Below are 14,701 nucleotides of genomic sequence, written 5' to 3' on the forward strand. Positions count from 1 at the left end.
GGCTGCTGTCTGCACTCTCAGCCATCACCAATGTTTTCCTTTTGCAGATGACACGATTGGTGCTGCCCGGCATGCTGGAAAGGTGAGTCACACTAACACTATCCAGACAAAGTCATCATTATTTATAGGGGAGAATCCTTTCTTGAAAAATTCATTACTGTGACTAATCAGCCTAGTCTCCATGTTTTAATGGCAGAGTAATGCTGGGTGAGTCACGCTGATGGTGCATGAATCATCAGACGGTGGAAGCCTTTTCCACTCGATTCCCTTTTTATTTTTCCTCTCCCTTCTCCACTGTTGTGGTGATTCCTTTTAGAACAGAATTAAAAAGCCCGTCTGACTCATCAGCACTAACTCAACAACCTGCTATTCTGAGGGGGTGGTTACAGTTCCTGGGAATAACCTTCTTAAGGCTATTTCTCTAAGTCATTGTAAGTAAAATGGATGCAAAGAATATGTTCTCATTATACAGTAGGAGGTATATTGAGGAAAGGCTGTGATCATTTGGAAGAATAGATTTGAAGACCAGCTCTTTAGAATAACACACCACTGTCAACAGGGAAGACGTACTGACTTCCCAGCTAGCTCCCAGGTGAAACCAAAAGGTTCATGATTTCCATTTAGTCTCCCTCAGGCTGTTTTGCAGCTGATGTTGGCTCTGCTGGCTGTTTGCCATCTCTCTTGGGGTGCTAACCCCGCCTTGCTGGGGGTTGCCCTGGATCAGGCTTGAGCTGTGTTCACAGTACTGGGGAAAACTGTAGAACCACGCAAACAAATAGGCAGGAGGAGTCCCTATGTGGGGCAAGCCTCCAAATCTAGCAAAGATGATGAAAAAAAACAAAGTTCATTTTGTGTCGTCCCACTGTCTGAGAGCCTTCAGTGCAGACCAGAATTCAGTTATTCTCATGTTGCACAGATACACAGATGTTTCACTTTGAAAACAAAGCTTCTTCCTGGGTGCAAACTGTCAGAGCCGGGAGTCAGTATGGGAGTCAGTGTCTAGCACATCGGGATGATGGTGAGCTAAGATTTTTACTTAGCCAATCAGGAGATGTGAATAAGTTTATTTCATATAAAGAGATTTGAGCCCAAGACTGAGCTCTGGGGTGGGAGTGTAATATTACCCAATGAAGCTGGAGTAGAGGGTGAGGATTATTATAGTACAGCAGTGATACATACTCAGGGCTCCTAGGTCAGAAGCTACTCCTTGTCCTTGTACTGTTATTGATAGATAAAGGGACTTGTTTTTTGTGAAACCACTGTCCTCTGAAGGTGCCAGCATGACCAAAACATTTATACTTTTGTGGGGATTTAATGTTATTTCATAATTAGGTTTTGGAACTTAAAAACTCGTAAGTTTCTTGCCTCAGTTTCTTCTTAGTTTTAAGAAATATTGTAGCTGTCCATTTGGCAGAGTTCTCTCTTCAGCTTCTCAGGACAGAATGGTGTATACTCTACTTATAGAATATCCTGCATAGGTTTTTCTGTTCCACATCCATGCCGGTAAGATGACTTGAATGAAAGGCAGCAAACCAGGATCCTGCTGACTTCTGGTTCTGACTGCCCTTGAGCATACGTCGTCTTTCCTCTTAGTTCTCTAATTTCATGACTACCTCATGGATTCTGAGGATAAATGTTCAAGAAGCCTGGAAAAAAACCCTTAATGTTAGTTAAAAAGAATTAAATATGCATCTTGAACTTTTTCCTGACTATAAGGAACCACTTTAGAAGACTGCTCCATTTGGATGACAGCCTTGCTTTCTATGTCAGGGAAAAATATTTGAAAAACCTTCCATTTTCTGTTTGATTTTTGTGAAGCTGGTTGGGTTTGCAGTGCACATAAGCAGTGCCTGCAGCTGCCAGCTCCTGCACAGTCATAGCTCACAGGCCATTAGCACTGCTAGGAGTCTGTAGCCACAGGAGGACATGGATGTCCAGCAAATCCAAGGGCATGAATGAATTGGAGCTGGATTCAGCTGCTCTTCAGGTCTGCCATATATTTCTCACATGGGACCACAGGCTAGAAAAAAGGGCTTCAGGCTCTAAAAATAAGGCCAGACTAAGAACCTCATTGTCATTCCTCACTTGTTCAAGGAGGAGAGCACGTTGAGTAGATAGATGTGACGTAGTGTGTTAGAGCATCTTGCAGCTTGCTCTAGTGCATAGTTGAATGTTGGCTTTATGACAATATATTGCAAGATAAATACAAAAATAGAGCATACTTTGCATGCTTTGCATCCAGGTATGATAGGAGTAAACAAAGCTACATCTTGGTTTGGCTTTTACTTTTCTATTTATATTAAACACAGCTGCATTAAATGAATGCCACTTCTGGTAATGGCGTTTAGATTCTCTGCTGTGACTTCTCTCCTGTGTTTTGAACATTTAAAGTGACAATTTATTATCTGAAGCTTCCTATTATACTTAAATGAGCAGTTCCTGTATAAATACTCAGGCTACTGTCTGAGATGGGAAACTCATAGAACTGAAAATCAAGGCTTGATGTCTTTGGGAACAAAAAAAAAGCCACCACCACCAAAAATCAGTTGGCTGTTGCTAGACAAACACCAAACTATGGTATTTATTGCCAGGAAAGTAGCAAGTGCATAATTACATTACAGAAGAAGCTTGCTCTTTCCACTTGGCATGCAGCTGGAGCAGGCGCTGGTTGCCACAGCAACAGGGAGATGGCTAAATATAGCCTCCCTGGTGCTGGACCACTTAAGGTAGAATGACTGGGAGGTGTGAGGGTGTGGGCCTGGCTCTCTTCATCTTAACCAACTTTTTTTGTTTGGTTTTGTTTTATTTTTTATTTCCCATTAAGGGCACGGTTGAATTAGATGGAGCCAAAATTTCTTTCTACCATGCTGATGCTTGAGTAATTCTTCAGATCCCTCTCTAAAAACATTTATTCTGCAATTCCTCTAAGAAGCAGAATTGTAATTGGAGTAATTGGAAGTGTTCCCCCTACTCACATGCTTCTCAATTTCATTTTATCTGGAGGTTTTAAGTTATGAGCTTTTAAGGCTAGGACTGCTTTCTTTAAAATGTAAAAATACAAACCACAAAACCCCCAGTGGCAGTGACTGCTTCAAAGAGAGCAATACACAGAGTTTCTGCAAGGGGCTGCTGTTAATGTTTTGTGTTTCTAGGAAGGGTTTCTTCCCTGGGTCAGACCATTAATTCACTCCATCTAGGTGGTGGTCACGACTCCTGCTAGAAAGTTGCAGTGCAGCCAGGCGCTGTGAGACCTGTGCTTGCTGCCGGCGTGTCAGCCTCTCTTCTCAAGCTTCAGTTTGTTTTAAAAGCATGAGGCTTGTGTTTATCCATATCAATGCTTGTCCTTCTTTGAATCCTGTTAAGCTTTTGTCTTCAGTTAAGTTTTGTGGCAAGTAGTCCCTAGTCTGAATATAAGAAGAGCACTCTGGTTTTTTAGATCTAAATTTCAGTCTTTCATTTAAATAAATGTCATCTTTCTTTTGTATTCTAAGAAGCTGAATCAAAATCTTGATGTTTTTCATTTGTTAGTGTGTGTACTCTTATCATGGCTGCTCTTAATAGTCTCTTAAATAAATTGATGTCTCAGAGTGGGTTTTTTTCTTCTCTTCCCCTTTCTTAAATCATCAGTTTCTTAATATTTCTGTTCAGTATTTGGAGGGATAAAGATGGTTTGTAGACTGTAATTCAGGATTTTGGTGGTGGTGGAGAATCTGTCCCTCCCATTCCCAGCATCCTGTTGTTTGACTGGTTTTGGTGACTGCTGCACAAAATAGAACTTCTTGTTCAGGTTTTTCATGGAGGGAACAGTTGGTTTAGAGCCCTGCAAGGTTTGTGATTAATTCACAATTTTTTCTTTAGTAAGCATTATTTTGGTTATTGATAATAGATTATTGAAGCACTCCTAATATTGATTTTTCATCTGCCATCTTGTAGTCTGTTCACATAGCAGCCTGAGCTTTTAAAAAGCTCCTTATAGTATTCTCCAATCTAGTAATCTCTTAAAAAATTAAATTTTTTTAAGAGAATAGCAAAATTCATTGCTAATCTCAATTTGAGCTCATAAATAAATATCACAGTCACCACCTGTCTTGATACAAAAAACTTCTATGATCCACTGTTAACCTTTTACTGTCTTGAAAATTCCTGATTAATTTGTGATCTTACACTTTCCATGCTACATATTTGGATCAGTGTTACTACCTTATTTCACCAACCAAGCCTTGCAGGGAAGTCCTGAAAAACACAATGAACTTTGGCAAAGGTGCTTGAAATCCTGAATGATGGAAATTATTCTTTTCTGTCACATTTGCCATCTCATTCCTTGTGACAAATCAGTCACAGATGTAATTTACACTTGTATCATGGCACAAGCCATGCTGGTTTGAATCTATTGTCATGATTTCCAAAGCATTTACATTGTTTTAATTTTTAACAGTGACTTAAATTACTGTTTTTTTTATAAGATGGTTACTGAAATGATTGTGGCAGCAGTGGTGTAGGGTGCACCTGGTTGAACAAATCTGATGGAAACTCTTGTGAATCTGCAGGACTTGAGCTGTATGAGTGTTCTCACTGCACTGAGCATGGCATGCTTATGCTATGTTCAGATAAACTGCCTTGAATTTCCAGCAGGGTGGGAAGAAGTAGAGATTTATCTTTCACTATGTTGGACTGTCTAGGACCTTCTAACAGAGTAATTGCTCTAATTTGCATAAAGCTTTTAAAATTAATTCTTTTTTCTACTTAGCACTAAATATGTCTGGTTTTGTAGGTAAAACTAGACTCAGAAACAGATATGGCTCAAATCAGACTAGATTGGGAGGTCAGGAGCCTTCCTGTCCTACGTGTATGTGCTTTAGAAAGGCTTGACAGAGCAGGTGGTCACTAATTTCAGGTATCTTTACCAAAATACTGTTGATAAATACCTTCAGTGTAACTGTGATACAGCTGTAAGACAACTTTCATTTTCTGTGTTCATCCACTGAATATCTTCCATATTTATTAAATTCTGTATTTGAGCAGTAAATTCAGATCCTTGCTATCTTGAAGATCCATTATGAAGTAATATTTAGAAGATGAAAGTAATTATCAAAGTGTAAATCATACAATGCAACTGTGTTGCCATTTCTGCCATCTTGTCCCAAGATGTAGAAGTTCCTCTTGAACTCGTGCCAGCTTGACTCAGTGGTTTTGCATGGTTTAGCTCATTGTGTGTGTATGTGTATGTAAATAAAACTTTGATTCTCTTGCTGTATTGATCTTGGAGTTGCTCCTGATTTACGCCAGCTGCTTGGATACTTCTGACTGTGCATAAAGTGAATTTCAATTCAGGATTTGGTTGGAATTTTTAAAAAGATCTTAATCTCAGTTGCATTCTAAAGGGTGTTTTTAGGCTTGCTGTAATTTTTGGAAACATGAAAGATGTTTCCTTTATTTCATTATAATATATCTTGGCTTCCTTTCAGATCAAAAGGGATAATCCTGAATATTGCATCAGCTTCAGGGATGTGTCCAACTCCACTGCTGACTCTTTACTCTGCAACCAAGGTAAATGTTCCTTTCCACACTGAAATCAAGTGTCAAACATAAGGCAACACTCACAGGAATAAATGTTTTGGTGTCCATCTAGTGGTGCTTTCATGAACTAAAAGCACAGAGTTTCTGTCTTGAGTTTTTCCAATAGTGGAAGCTGGAAGGTTGAAAGAAAACTGAGTGCAAGGGTTTACTGGCATAAAAATGACTATTTTATGTATTTCCTCATGTATTTCATTTTTAAATGGAAAAGGATAGTAGTCTACCAAGCAAGCTTAGTGCAAAGCTGAGAAAGGACATTGACTAAGCTTAACATGTTTATTTTGGTTTTGAATTGTCTTTCCCCTAAATTCTGTGATAATTCTGTGATCTACATTTCATCTTAAGTTCATCTGCTCTAGTTTCTCTTTGTGTTGCTGGGACAGTTTCATTTTTTTGCAGCTGGTTGTATTTTTTTTTCCCCCAAAGATAATTTCAGGGGATTCTAAAATGTTGCCCTAAAATATCTCCAGTGAACACTGTAAAGACAGAATGTGGGTACCCAGCATGGAACTGAGGCATATGTGATAAAACAGAATGCAAGAGACATTTACACTGACATTAAAGCAGTATGGCACTACAGCTTTTTCAGGCATACCTGGTAATTACCTTGAATATTTCAAGCATCTCAGAGTCTAAGCAGAACCTTGACTGGATGAAGAAACCTTCAATAGTGTCATTCATGTCAGAACAGACTCACATTTCCTCTAGATTCTCAGTAAGATCTTCATATTCCCAGAAGGGAGTTGATGCACACTATTTTATTCATACGAAAGGAGGGCATATATTTAAGTTTAGAAGCCTGAAGTAGCTTTAGGTGATAAAATTTCCCCTTGAAGTAGCTGTTTCCTGAGAGGACAATTTTTTGTTTTAATACAAATGGTCACTTTGTGGTGGCAGTGCTTTCAGCTTTATGGAATCAACTGAGCTTCTGATTTTAGTGATAATATATCTTCCACTGCTTTGGTAAGTCTTTTTTTTTTTTTTCCAACAGGAATCTGAAATATTTCTTCCCCTCCTCTTAAAAAACTAAGTTACAGGTCAAATAATCTGCCTGTTCTCAGCACTGCCCATCTTCTCCTACAGCAAGATTAGTAAGCATGAAAGTGACTCCCCTAATGTAGCTATAGAAAGACAGTATCTGCAGTTTCTAGGGTTTTTTTTCCCCCCTTATCTATTTAAAGGGGATTTAAAGCATAATACCCTTCAGGTGTAAGTCAATGACTTTGACTAATTATCAGGAACAAATGTGGTCTTTAACCTTCCTGTGGAGAATTCCCTAGTTTACACTGGAATGAGACTCTTTTAAAGGAATCATAGTGCTATATTTTGACAGGTTTCTCTACCTGTGTTAATGCTAATGAGAAGTGAAATATGATTATATCATTTCCCACCTCACCCCCATGCCTCTACTGTTTGGATTTGTTATTAGATATTTGGATATCCAAGGAGAATAAATTTTTCAACATTCAATGCTTATCTGCTTATTCAGGGAATGTTTACTTAGAGAGCATTTTTAAGACTTCAGGTTCAAGGTTGTTGGGGGACTTGAGCTTGTGGAGGTAGAAAACCCAACGTGTCTTGAAATAAATTCTTCAAGAAGAAAAACTTCATACCTTATTTGTATACTGGAAATAGCTTTCACTTCTCATGTAAAATGAACATTTTCCTTATAGCAAGCTCATTGCAACCAGTAGAGAAGGCAGTTTTTTTTATTTTGTCTCCATATTTGGAGCAGTAACCAACATCAGGACTTTTGTCATGGAGAAATAGTTAAAAATTTGAATGATCAGAGCACTTTGATTAACATAATATAGTTCTTTTTAGTAGATTATCAGTATACTCTGTGCAGGTATTACACATGCACCTGAACTGCTGTGTTCAGAAAGTGCACCAAACCATTTGGCATGTCCATGCAGGTACCTTCCTGGTCAAGAGGATGGTCAGAGGATTCATTTCAATAGCTGCTGCTAGGCCAGACTTTCAGTTTCATTCATGTTGAGTACTGAATTTTGTTATGAATTTATACTCAGGGGAGGGAGGAAGAAAGAAAGAAAGAGAGAGAGAGAGAGAGAAAGAGAGAGAGAGAGAAAGAGAGAGAGAGAGAAAGAGAGAGAGAGAGAAAGAGAGAGAGAGAGAAAGAGAGAGAGAGAGAAAGAAAGAAAGAAAGAAAGAGAGCAGCTGAACAGCAGATAAGCTATTTATGGTTTAAGGAGCCTCCTGCTAGCTCATACATGCCACTTGAAGAAGAGGAGTAAAAGGACCTACCTGCTATACAGGAAAATCCAGTTTTATTTCAGATCTTCCAAGTATGCTCAGCAGAGTGTCTTTAGAAATAGTCCAGTAGTGTGAGAGTGTTTCTGTTGCTTCTTGTATGGCCGAATTCAGTGCGATGGCCTGTGTAGGAAAAACACTGGCCACTGCCAACTTGCCAACTTTAGGTGCTGGCTTCAGTTAGGACTTGTGTTAAACCACTGGGGACATGGTGACCAAAGGAAAACTGTAAAGGAGGTGCAGTACCAGAGCTTTGCTGCTTGGTTTGAATCTGGTGTGAAGCAACTGCTTCTTAAATAATTGAACTAATTTACTTAGTATTTATTTTAGCTTCAAGCATGGATGGGATGGTTTAGCTCATTCAGTTGAAGGTATTCCATTCTACTTGGCTGTATCACTTCTCTGAAACAAGAAACCATAGCAGAACTTGGTATTTTTGTCTCATTGGGCAAGAGGGTAAGGTGAAAGTGTAGTTTAGAAGAATTTGGGAAGTGGGAATCTGTGCTGGTTTGAACTGCTAAGTAGCCTTTGATTCTTAGCACAATATTTCCTGGCAGGGTTAAGGAGGTGGCTGTATCAGCTTTGAGAGCATCTTGAAGGCAGGTGCTAACATCCACCTTTGAAGTCCTTTAACCTCTTTCTTTGAACTTTCAGTTTTGCAATTTCTAAAACTTCCAGAAGTTTGGAGGAGAATCTGCGGAGGTGGACTTGAGGATTAGGAAGAAGTGTCACCATAGGGTGGCATTTTTTAGAAGTGTAAAGGCAGAAGACTAAGTGTTTAAACACTATGTTCTAAAAACCATGCAAAAGAGGAACCCAATTAAATCACTCTTAAAGATATTCAAGAAGATGACCTAAAGTAGTGAACAATGTGAACATGAAGTTGTCTTTTCCTCTTTTAACTAGGCTTTATTTAACAAATCTAGTTCCTTTTCCTTCTAAATTAAAAAGGGGTTTATTTGTTTAGATTGAGCCTTGCTTCTGTAAAAATACTTCCTAAGCATAGAGTTTCTATGTGAATGGCATTGCTCTTATTTGCAAAGTTTCATTGAAAACCTAGGGTTTTCACTTTGAAAACAGGAACTCCAAATAGTAACTCAAATACTCTTACACAAAACTGTTATACTAGAGTTTCCATTGTAACGTGTAGCGTGCTGCATGTTTCCTTTCTTCTCTCTGCAGGCTTTTGTGGATTACTTCTCCAGAGGCCTCAATGCAGAATACAAGAGCAAGGGCATCATTGTGCAGGTGAGTAGCTTGTTTCATGTCAGTGTGGTTACCACAGCAACATTGGTGACTTGGCAACAAAAAGGAATCAGCATATTCTCTTATTCATGAGTGTGTGACACAGATTAAGTATAAGGATTTCCTTTGATCCCATTAGCAGCTTTCTTAAATTACTCTGAAACCATGGGTCTTGAAGCAACAAAAGACATGGTTTGATTTTGTGTGGTTTTAGCTGATGGTGCTAATTGAACCCTTATGGATAAAGTGTTCCATAAAACTGTGCATAGTGCTGTAGAATACATCTTTATGAAGCTTCATCTACTGGAATACACTTGTGGAATGCATTTGTACAGGCATTCCATGGGTAACAGCTCTAACAACTGGAATAGGAGAATCCCTGCAGTGTCAGTGAATCAACTGCTAATCTAAGCATAGTTGAAGAATGAACGAAAGCCTCAAAGAGCCTTCATGTGTAACTGACTGATTTAATTTTCTGTATTGCTGAAGAGTCTTGCTTCATAGCCCTCCTTGCCCCCTCCCCATTTGTTTACCTTCCTTGATTTTAATTATGTTTGGCATGGCAAAAAGCAAACCACACCAGTTTCTCACAGCTTTATAGGATTTTGCTTTAATATCACTTCTCACATACTCTTAGTGTTTGCTTCCAAAGCTGGAATTTCCAGCTTTGATCACAGTGAAACTTCCATTGCTGATTAAACCTCTCAAGAGCAAGAATCAGTTTAATGAAGGTGGTATGAGATCTTACCTGCGCTGTGAAGACAATGGTATCTCTTTTTGAAGTTCAGTTAGGGATCTTGCAAACAGGGTTGCCTATGTCCATGCCTGTCATTTCTGTGTTCTGTGTGGTCGTTCTCAAATCCACTTGAACTTCAAAGGCTTTATGAAACACAAAGCAGAAAGTTGCCTGCTTTAAATGTGTAATCATTATACAAAAGAGCACAACTCTTATTACTGGCTAATACTATAGGGAAGTTGTTACCAGGTTAAGGCTATGTTACCTTTTTGATGTGCTAGATTATTTTTTCCTTTTAAGTATATTTAGCAAAAAAAGAATTTCTCACCATAAAATGTCTTGTCACATTTCCTGAGAGTGGACTGCATTAAGAAAAAAGTTGTTGGGTGAGCATGTAGTCACCGGCCTTTTAGTGGGAACCTCCTGTAAACCTAGATTTAAACTTGGTATTAAATAAAGCTTCACTTGTCCCCTGGGTGCTTGATTCTGTGCCCTAGCACTCTGGGATGTACAGCCAGACCAGTGTGCAGCAATGGAGGATGCATAAAAAAGGTAGAATTCTGAACAGGTACAGGTTCAGCATACAGGGTCATTTTGTGTGCTCTCAGTTCTTGAAGTGGATTTAGCTGGAAAAACTTTCAGTGTTTCATGTCTTCTTGTTGCTTCCTCTTCTCACAGCTCCAAACTGTCCTGCAATGGGTCAATGTTTACCACATGGCAAGTTCCTTACAGCTTTCTCACCATTTCTTCCCTGCTTGATTACTTCTACCTCCTCAGTGTCTTTCAAATTGTATTACTAGCAGATTTAGCTCTACTATCAGACAACCGTTCTTCAGTAATTTTCATCTACATGCAATGTAGCCCTCTCTCAGCCTGTCACATCACAGTCTCAAAATGAGACTCAAGCAACTGGTAAAATATTGCCCTTTCCTACATCAATAGTATCAAATCTTCTGGGTGGACTTCCTTCCTGCTGAAGTCTGTCTACAAGCTGAGCCATAGGCCCCTTCAACACACAGCTTCACTGACAACAATGATGGTGTGAATTTGTGGGGGCCTGTGTTGTGGTACCACATCCAACCTCTGTTTTCTGGTGTTTTCTTAGGCATAGCTGCTCATAAGTTACTTCAGTGTGAGGGTGCTTAGGGACAGATGCTGGCAGGTGAAGGAACTGTTACATCTTTGGGATCTGTTGTTTCTATGTGCAGTCTTCTCCTCTTCCCCAGATTTTGTCTAAATAGTACTCTTAGCAGTTTGAGAGGAGAATGAAGGAGGAGCAAGAACTGTTTGGTGATGACTATGGAGGAGTACCTGTTGAGACTGTAAATACCCCAGTAATTCATGACTGGATAAAGGCATTAAGCGCAATATGAATGTACATAGTGTAGGAAAGGTTTTCTAGTTTTTGGGAATAGAAAAGCTAGGAAAAGGGTTTTTAATGTCTTACATTTTTAGGATTACAAACAAATGAAGAATTTAATCTAATTTTCTGTATTATCAGTTATGTTTTCCTGTACAAAGCTTTACAGGTTGTGGTAAACTGTCTTTTTATGACTCTGGTGTTGGCTTAGGATGCTGAATTCCTGACACCACTGCTTTTTATCCCTTAAATGTAGACAGTGAATTGCCATTGAGTTATGTGGGCCTGATTATCAATAGCTGTCACAGCTTCAATTTGTTATGCTAATTTTGTTGCAGATTCATGTCCTTGTCCTCCTCTTTCAGCCTAAGTCAATATAAGCCAGTAATGAATATTACAAGTATCTTCCTGTGAAGACTAGCTGACTTATCTCCTTCAATCCCTAAGGAAGATTGCATCCCTCTTAGAATTTTTTTGAAGTACATCTCTATAACCTTCAGAAGCATTACACTTTTAATTCCAGACTTGCCCTTCCAGCTAGATCATCGTCATTGAAACCAGTTAACGTCTGCCATGCAATACCTGCAGAGTAGCACTGTGTGGAAGGCAGAAACAAAGTGCTGGAGGGATTTTATCAATTTCTTCATATCAGCTATGCCTAAGTATGTGTCTTGCTGAAATGGATTACCATCTGTGGAAGCTTAGTTTTGATAGTGCTTTTGTTGCAGTGTAGCCATCTTTGGATAAAAATATACTTTTCTGGCTAATAGGTCTGCTTAATTTTTCAGAAGCAGCACAGTAATAGCATAGGTTAAAACTTTGTGTGTGTTTACATAGGGGAAAAAAAGGAAAAGAAAAGAAACCAGGAAGAAGGTGACAATAATCTGTTCTAAAGACTTTCAGAAAGATCTCCCCTTGAAAGAGATTTCTGCAGACTTATGAAATTTTTGGTCTTTTAATATGTCTAGAAATATTGCTTGGTTCTTTGACCCTTTCTTTTATTCTCATTTTAAACTTCAGGTAGTTATTGGCATTGTCCCTCTGTACTTCATTACTATGCATAGCAAAAGTATAGTGCTAGAAACTTGCACTATCTGCTTTCTTTTATTGTATTCACTACATAAAATACTAGACCACAAATTCATGAAAATGTTCATTTAAAAGGATTACCAGAAAGTTTTCTACCCTAACCTCCTGCTCTCCCAGCAGCTGCATTGCCTAGCAATTAGCAGTGGGATTGCTGCTGGCACTAGGTCATGGGCTAATTATGGCTTTATGCAGCCAAATCTTGGAAACTTTCAAGGGCAGGGGTGCTCTGAGCTCTCTGGACAGTCTGTTTGAATTTTATATTGCTCTCCTAGTGAAAAGGCTTTCTCCCTAATGTCCAGTCTGACAGTCTACAGCCAAAATTGACAGTTGTCCCTCTTGTCATTTGATCAGGCATTACCCAGAGGAGTTTGGCTCTTATCTTCATAACTACTGCTGAAATAATTTTAGATAAGATGTCACCACCAGCTTCCTTTTCACAGCACTGAACAGGCCCAGCTCTATCTCCAGGTATTCACAAAAGTTTGATGTCACCAAAGTGATGCTTACTGGCATTACCATCCTTCCTTCAAAAGCATTTTTGCTTTGCTGTTCAGCTTTCTATACAGATCAGCTTTGGTTGATGTAACTCTTCTGTTTCCCTTTTATGTTCCCCAGTCTCCTTTTTCCCACATTGGAAAGGGAAGGAAACTTATTTGGCAACACTGGAGAGTTCAGGTCTTTTTACTTTCTTAAAAGTAAGGTAAAAAAGGTGATAAAATTGTGTAAACAAGCTGTTCTGACTTTGGAGGACTTATGACTTAACTATTCAGGTCTGAGATCTGACTTCTTACGTCTAAATAATATTCAAGAACCCAGTGTTGAGTATGAGCCACTTTTAATACACATCAGAGCTGTAAGCAGTAGCAAATGTTTTAAGTGAGCAAGACACATTGTACTGACATAAGCTACTTTTAAGGCATGTTTTGAAACTATAGTGCAGGCTAAGCTTTCCCTGAAAAAGGAGAGTTATTTGCCCAGGTACTGTGAGTTATATCTGTCTGAATGTAAAATGCTGAAAGGCTTGAAAGTGTGATTTTTTTTTTTTTAATCTGTTTTGCCTGTTTTAGATACAGTTCATGAATCTCTGAATTCTTTGTGGGAAGGAAGATGGGGAGAAAACTAAATAGATTCAGCAGGTCTCTTGATATCTATTAAAATAAGGTCCAGTTAATATAAAGGTGGTAAATCTAATGTATCTGAAATTAAGTACCTGCCTTTTTGTTTTCTGGAGTGCATCTAGGAGAAGAAAAAGCTTGGAGTGTAATCCCATGTTTCTATGTGCCTTGAAGTCTGTGGATCAATCCAGCAGTGCTACCATATGCTTGCTTTTTCAAGTATCCTCATGCACAATTGTTTGCCCCTTCATGCTGTCCAGTGGTGTAACTGGGTAATGCAGTTCACTTCTGAAGTTGTTTTGAGTAGAGAAAGATAATAGATCACATCTATTGTACCTTTCTTGGTGGGGATGTTGTAGAAATAATTTGATGGTGAATAAGAAGCTTAAAATTTAACTTTTAAAAATATTAAAATAATAACTATTAAAAATATTTTTCAGATTGCATTTCAAAAATGCAGTCTGAAAATTAGATGCAGTTCACATTCTGGAGTTGAAGTGAGGTACCTATGCTGCTATGGTAGCAGAATGAGTAGTTTTCTTATCCAAGCATTTGTAGCTTTTGGTGACTTTAAAGGCAGTGGTTGCTGCTTTCACTTCTGAAGTTTAGGTCTCCATGATTTTCCTTCCCATTTGAAAGTGGACTCATGTAGTAGATTATTGAAAGTCCTATTTATAGACAGAAGGGCACAGGTTTTATGTTCTCAGGTGAAGGAATGAGCAGACATACTAACGTTTCCTGGTTGTGGTGGTAAAATTTCTGTTGAAATGTGCACAGCTATGGCATGGATACACACTCAATGAGAACTGAAGGGGCCCTTTCCCTGCTGTGCTGCTGAGAGTAACAGCAGATGTTTTTGAGTTCAGGCATGTGTGGTTGTTCTTTAAGACACTAACATTGGAAGCAGGTGTACAAACTGTTATTTGCCCAAATAGACTCTTTTTTGAGATGGCATTCTCATTTGGACATGAATTAGCAGAAGTGGACACACTCTCAGGCACTTGCTGTTAAGGTCTGGCAGTGGGAGCCCTCATAGATGGGCAGTAGTGGATGGATGTATTGAATCACTGCTAAAGCCACTGACAGTGTCTTAGGAGGTCCTTGTAAAGTGGTGATGAAGTTCCAACTTCTCTAGGTGTGTTGAGTTATGGTATGTTTAATATCTGTTTCAGGGCTGTAGACCAGGGCTTTTTTGGTTACATTTTTAGAGGCAAAAATTGAGGACGAGTTGAAAGCATTGCCAAAAGCATGACCATGAGGAAAGAATATTGCTTCCTACTGTACATGTGCATTTGCCTTCCTTCTCCAGCA

General features: G+C 38.9%; 1 protein-coding gene across 1 annotated transcript in view; it reads left to right on the forward strand.

Annotated features, from left to right (window-relative positions):
- HSD17B12 (hydroxysteroid 17-beta dehydrogenase 12) overlaps nt 1-14,701 on the forward strand; it is an 82,301-nt gene that overhangs the window by 64,877 nt on the left and 2,723 nt on the right. The window contains 3 exon segments of the mRNA XM_063158829.1: nt 48-82; nt 5,466-5,547; nt 9,028-9,093. Of these exon segments, the coding sequence (XP_063014899.1) occupies nt 48-82; nt 5,466-5,547; nt 9,028-9,093 (183 nt within the window).

The sequence above is a fragment of the Melospiza melodia genome, chromosome 6, assembly GCF_035770615.1.
Source record: "Melospiza melodia melodia isolate bMelMel2 chromosome 6, bMelMel2.pri, whole genome shotgun sequence".
NCBI classification, from domain to species: Eukaryota; Metazoa; Chordata; class Aves; order Passeriformes; family Passerellidae; genus Melospiza; species Melospiza melodia.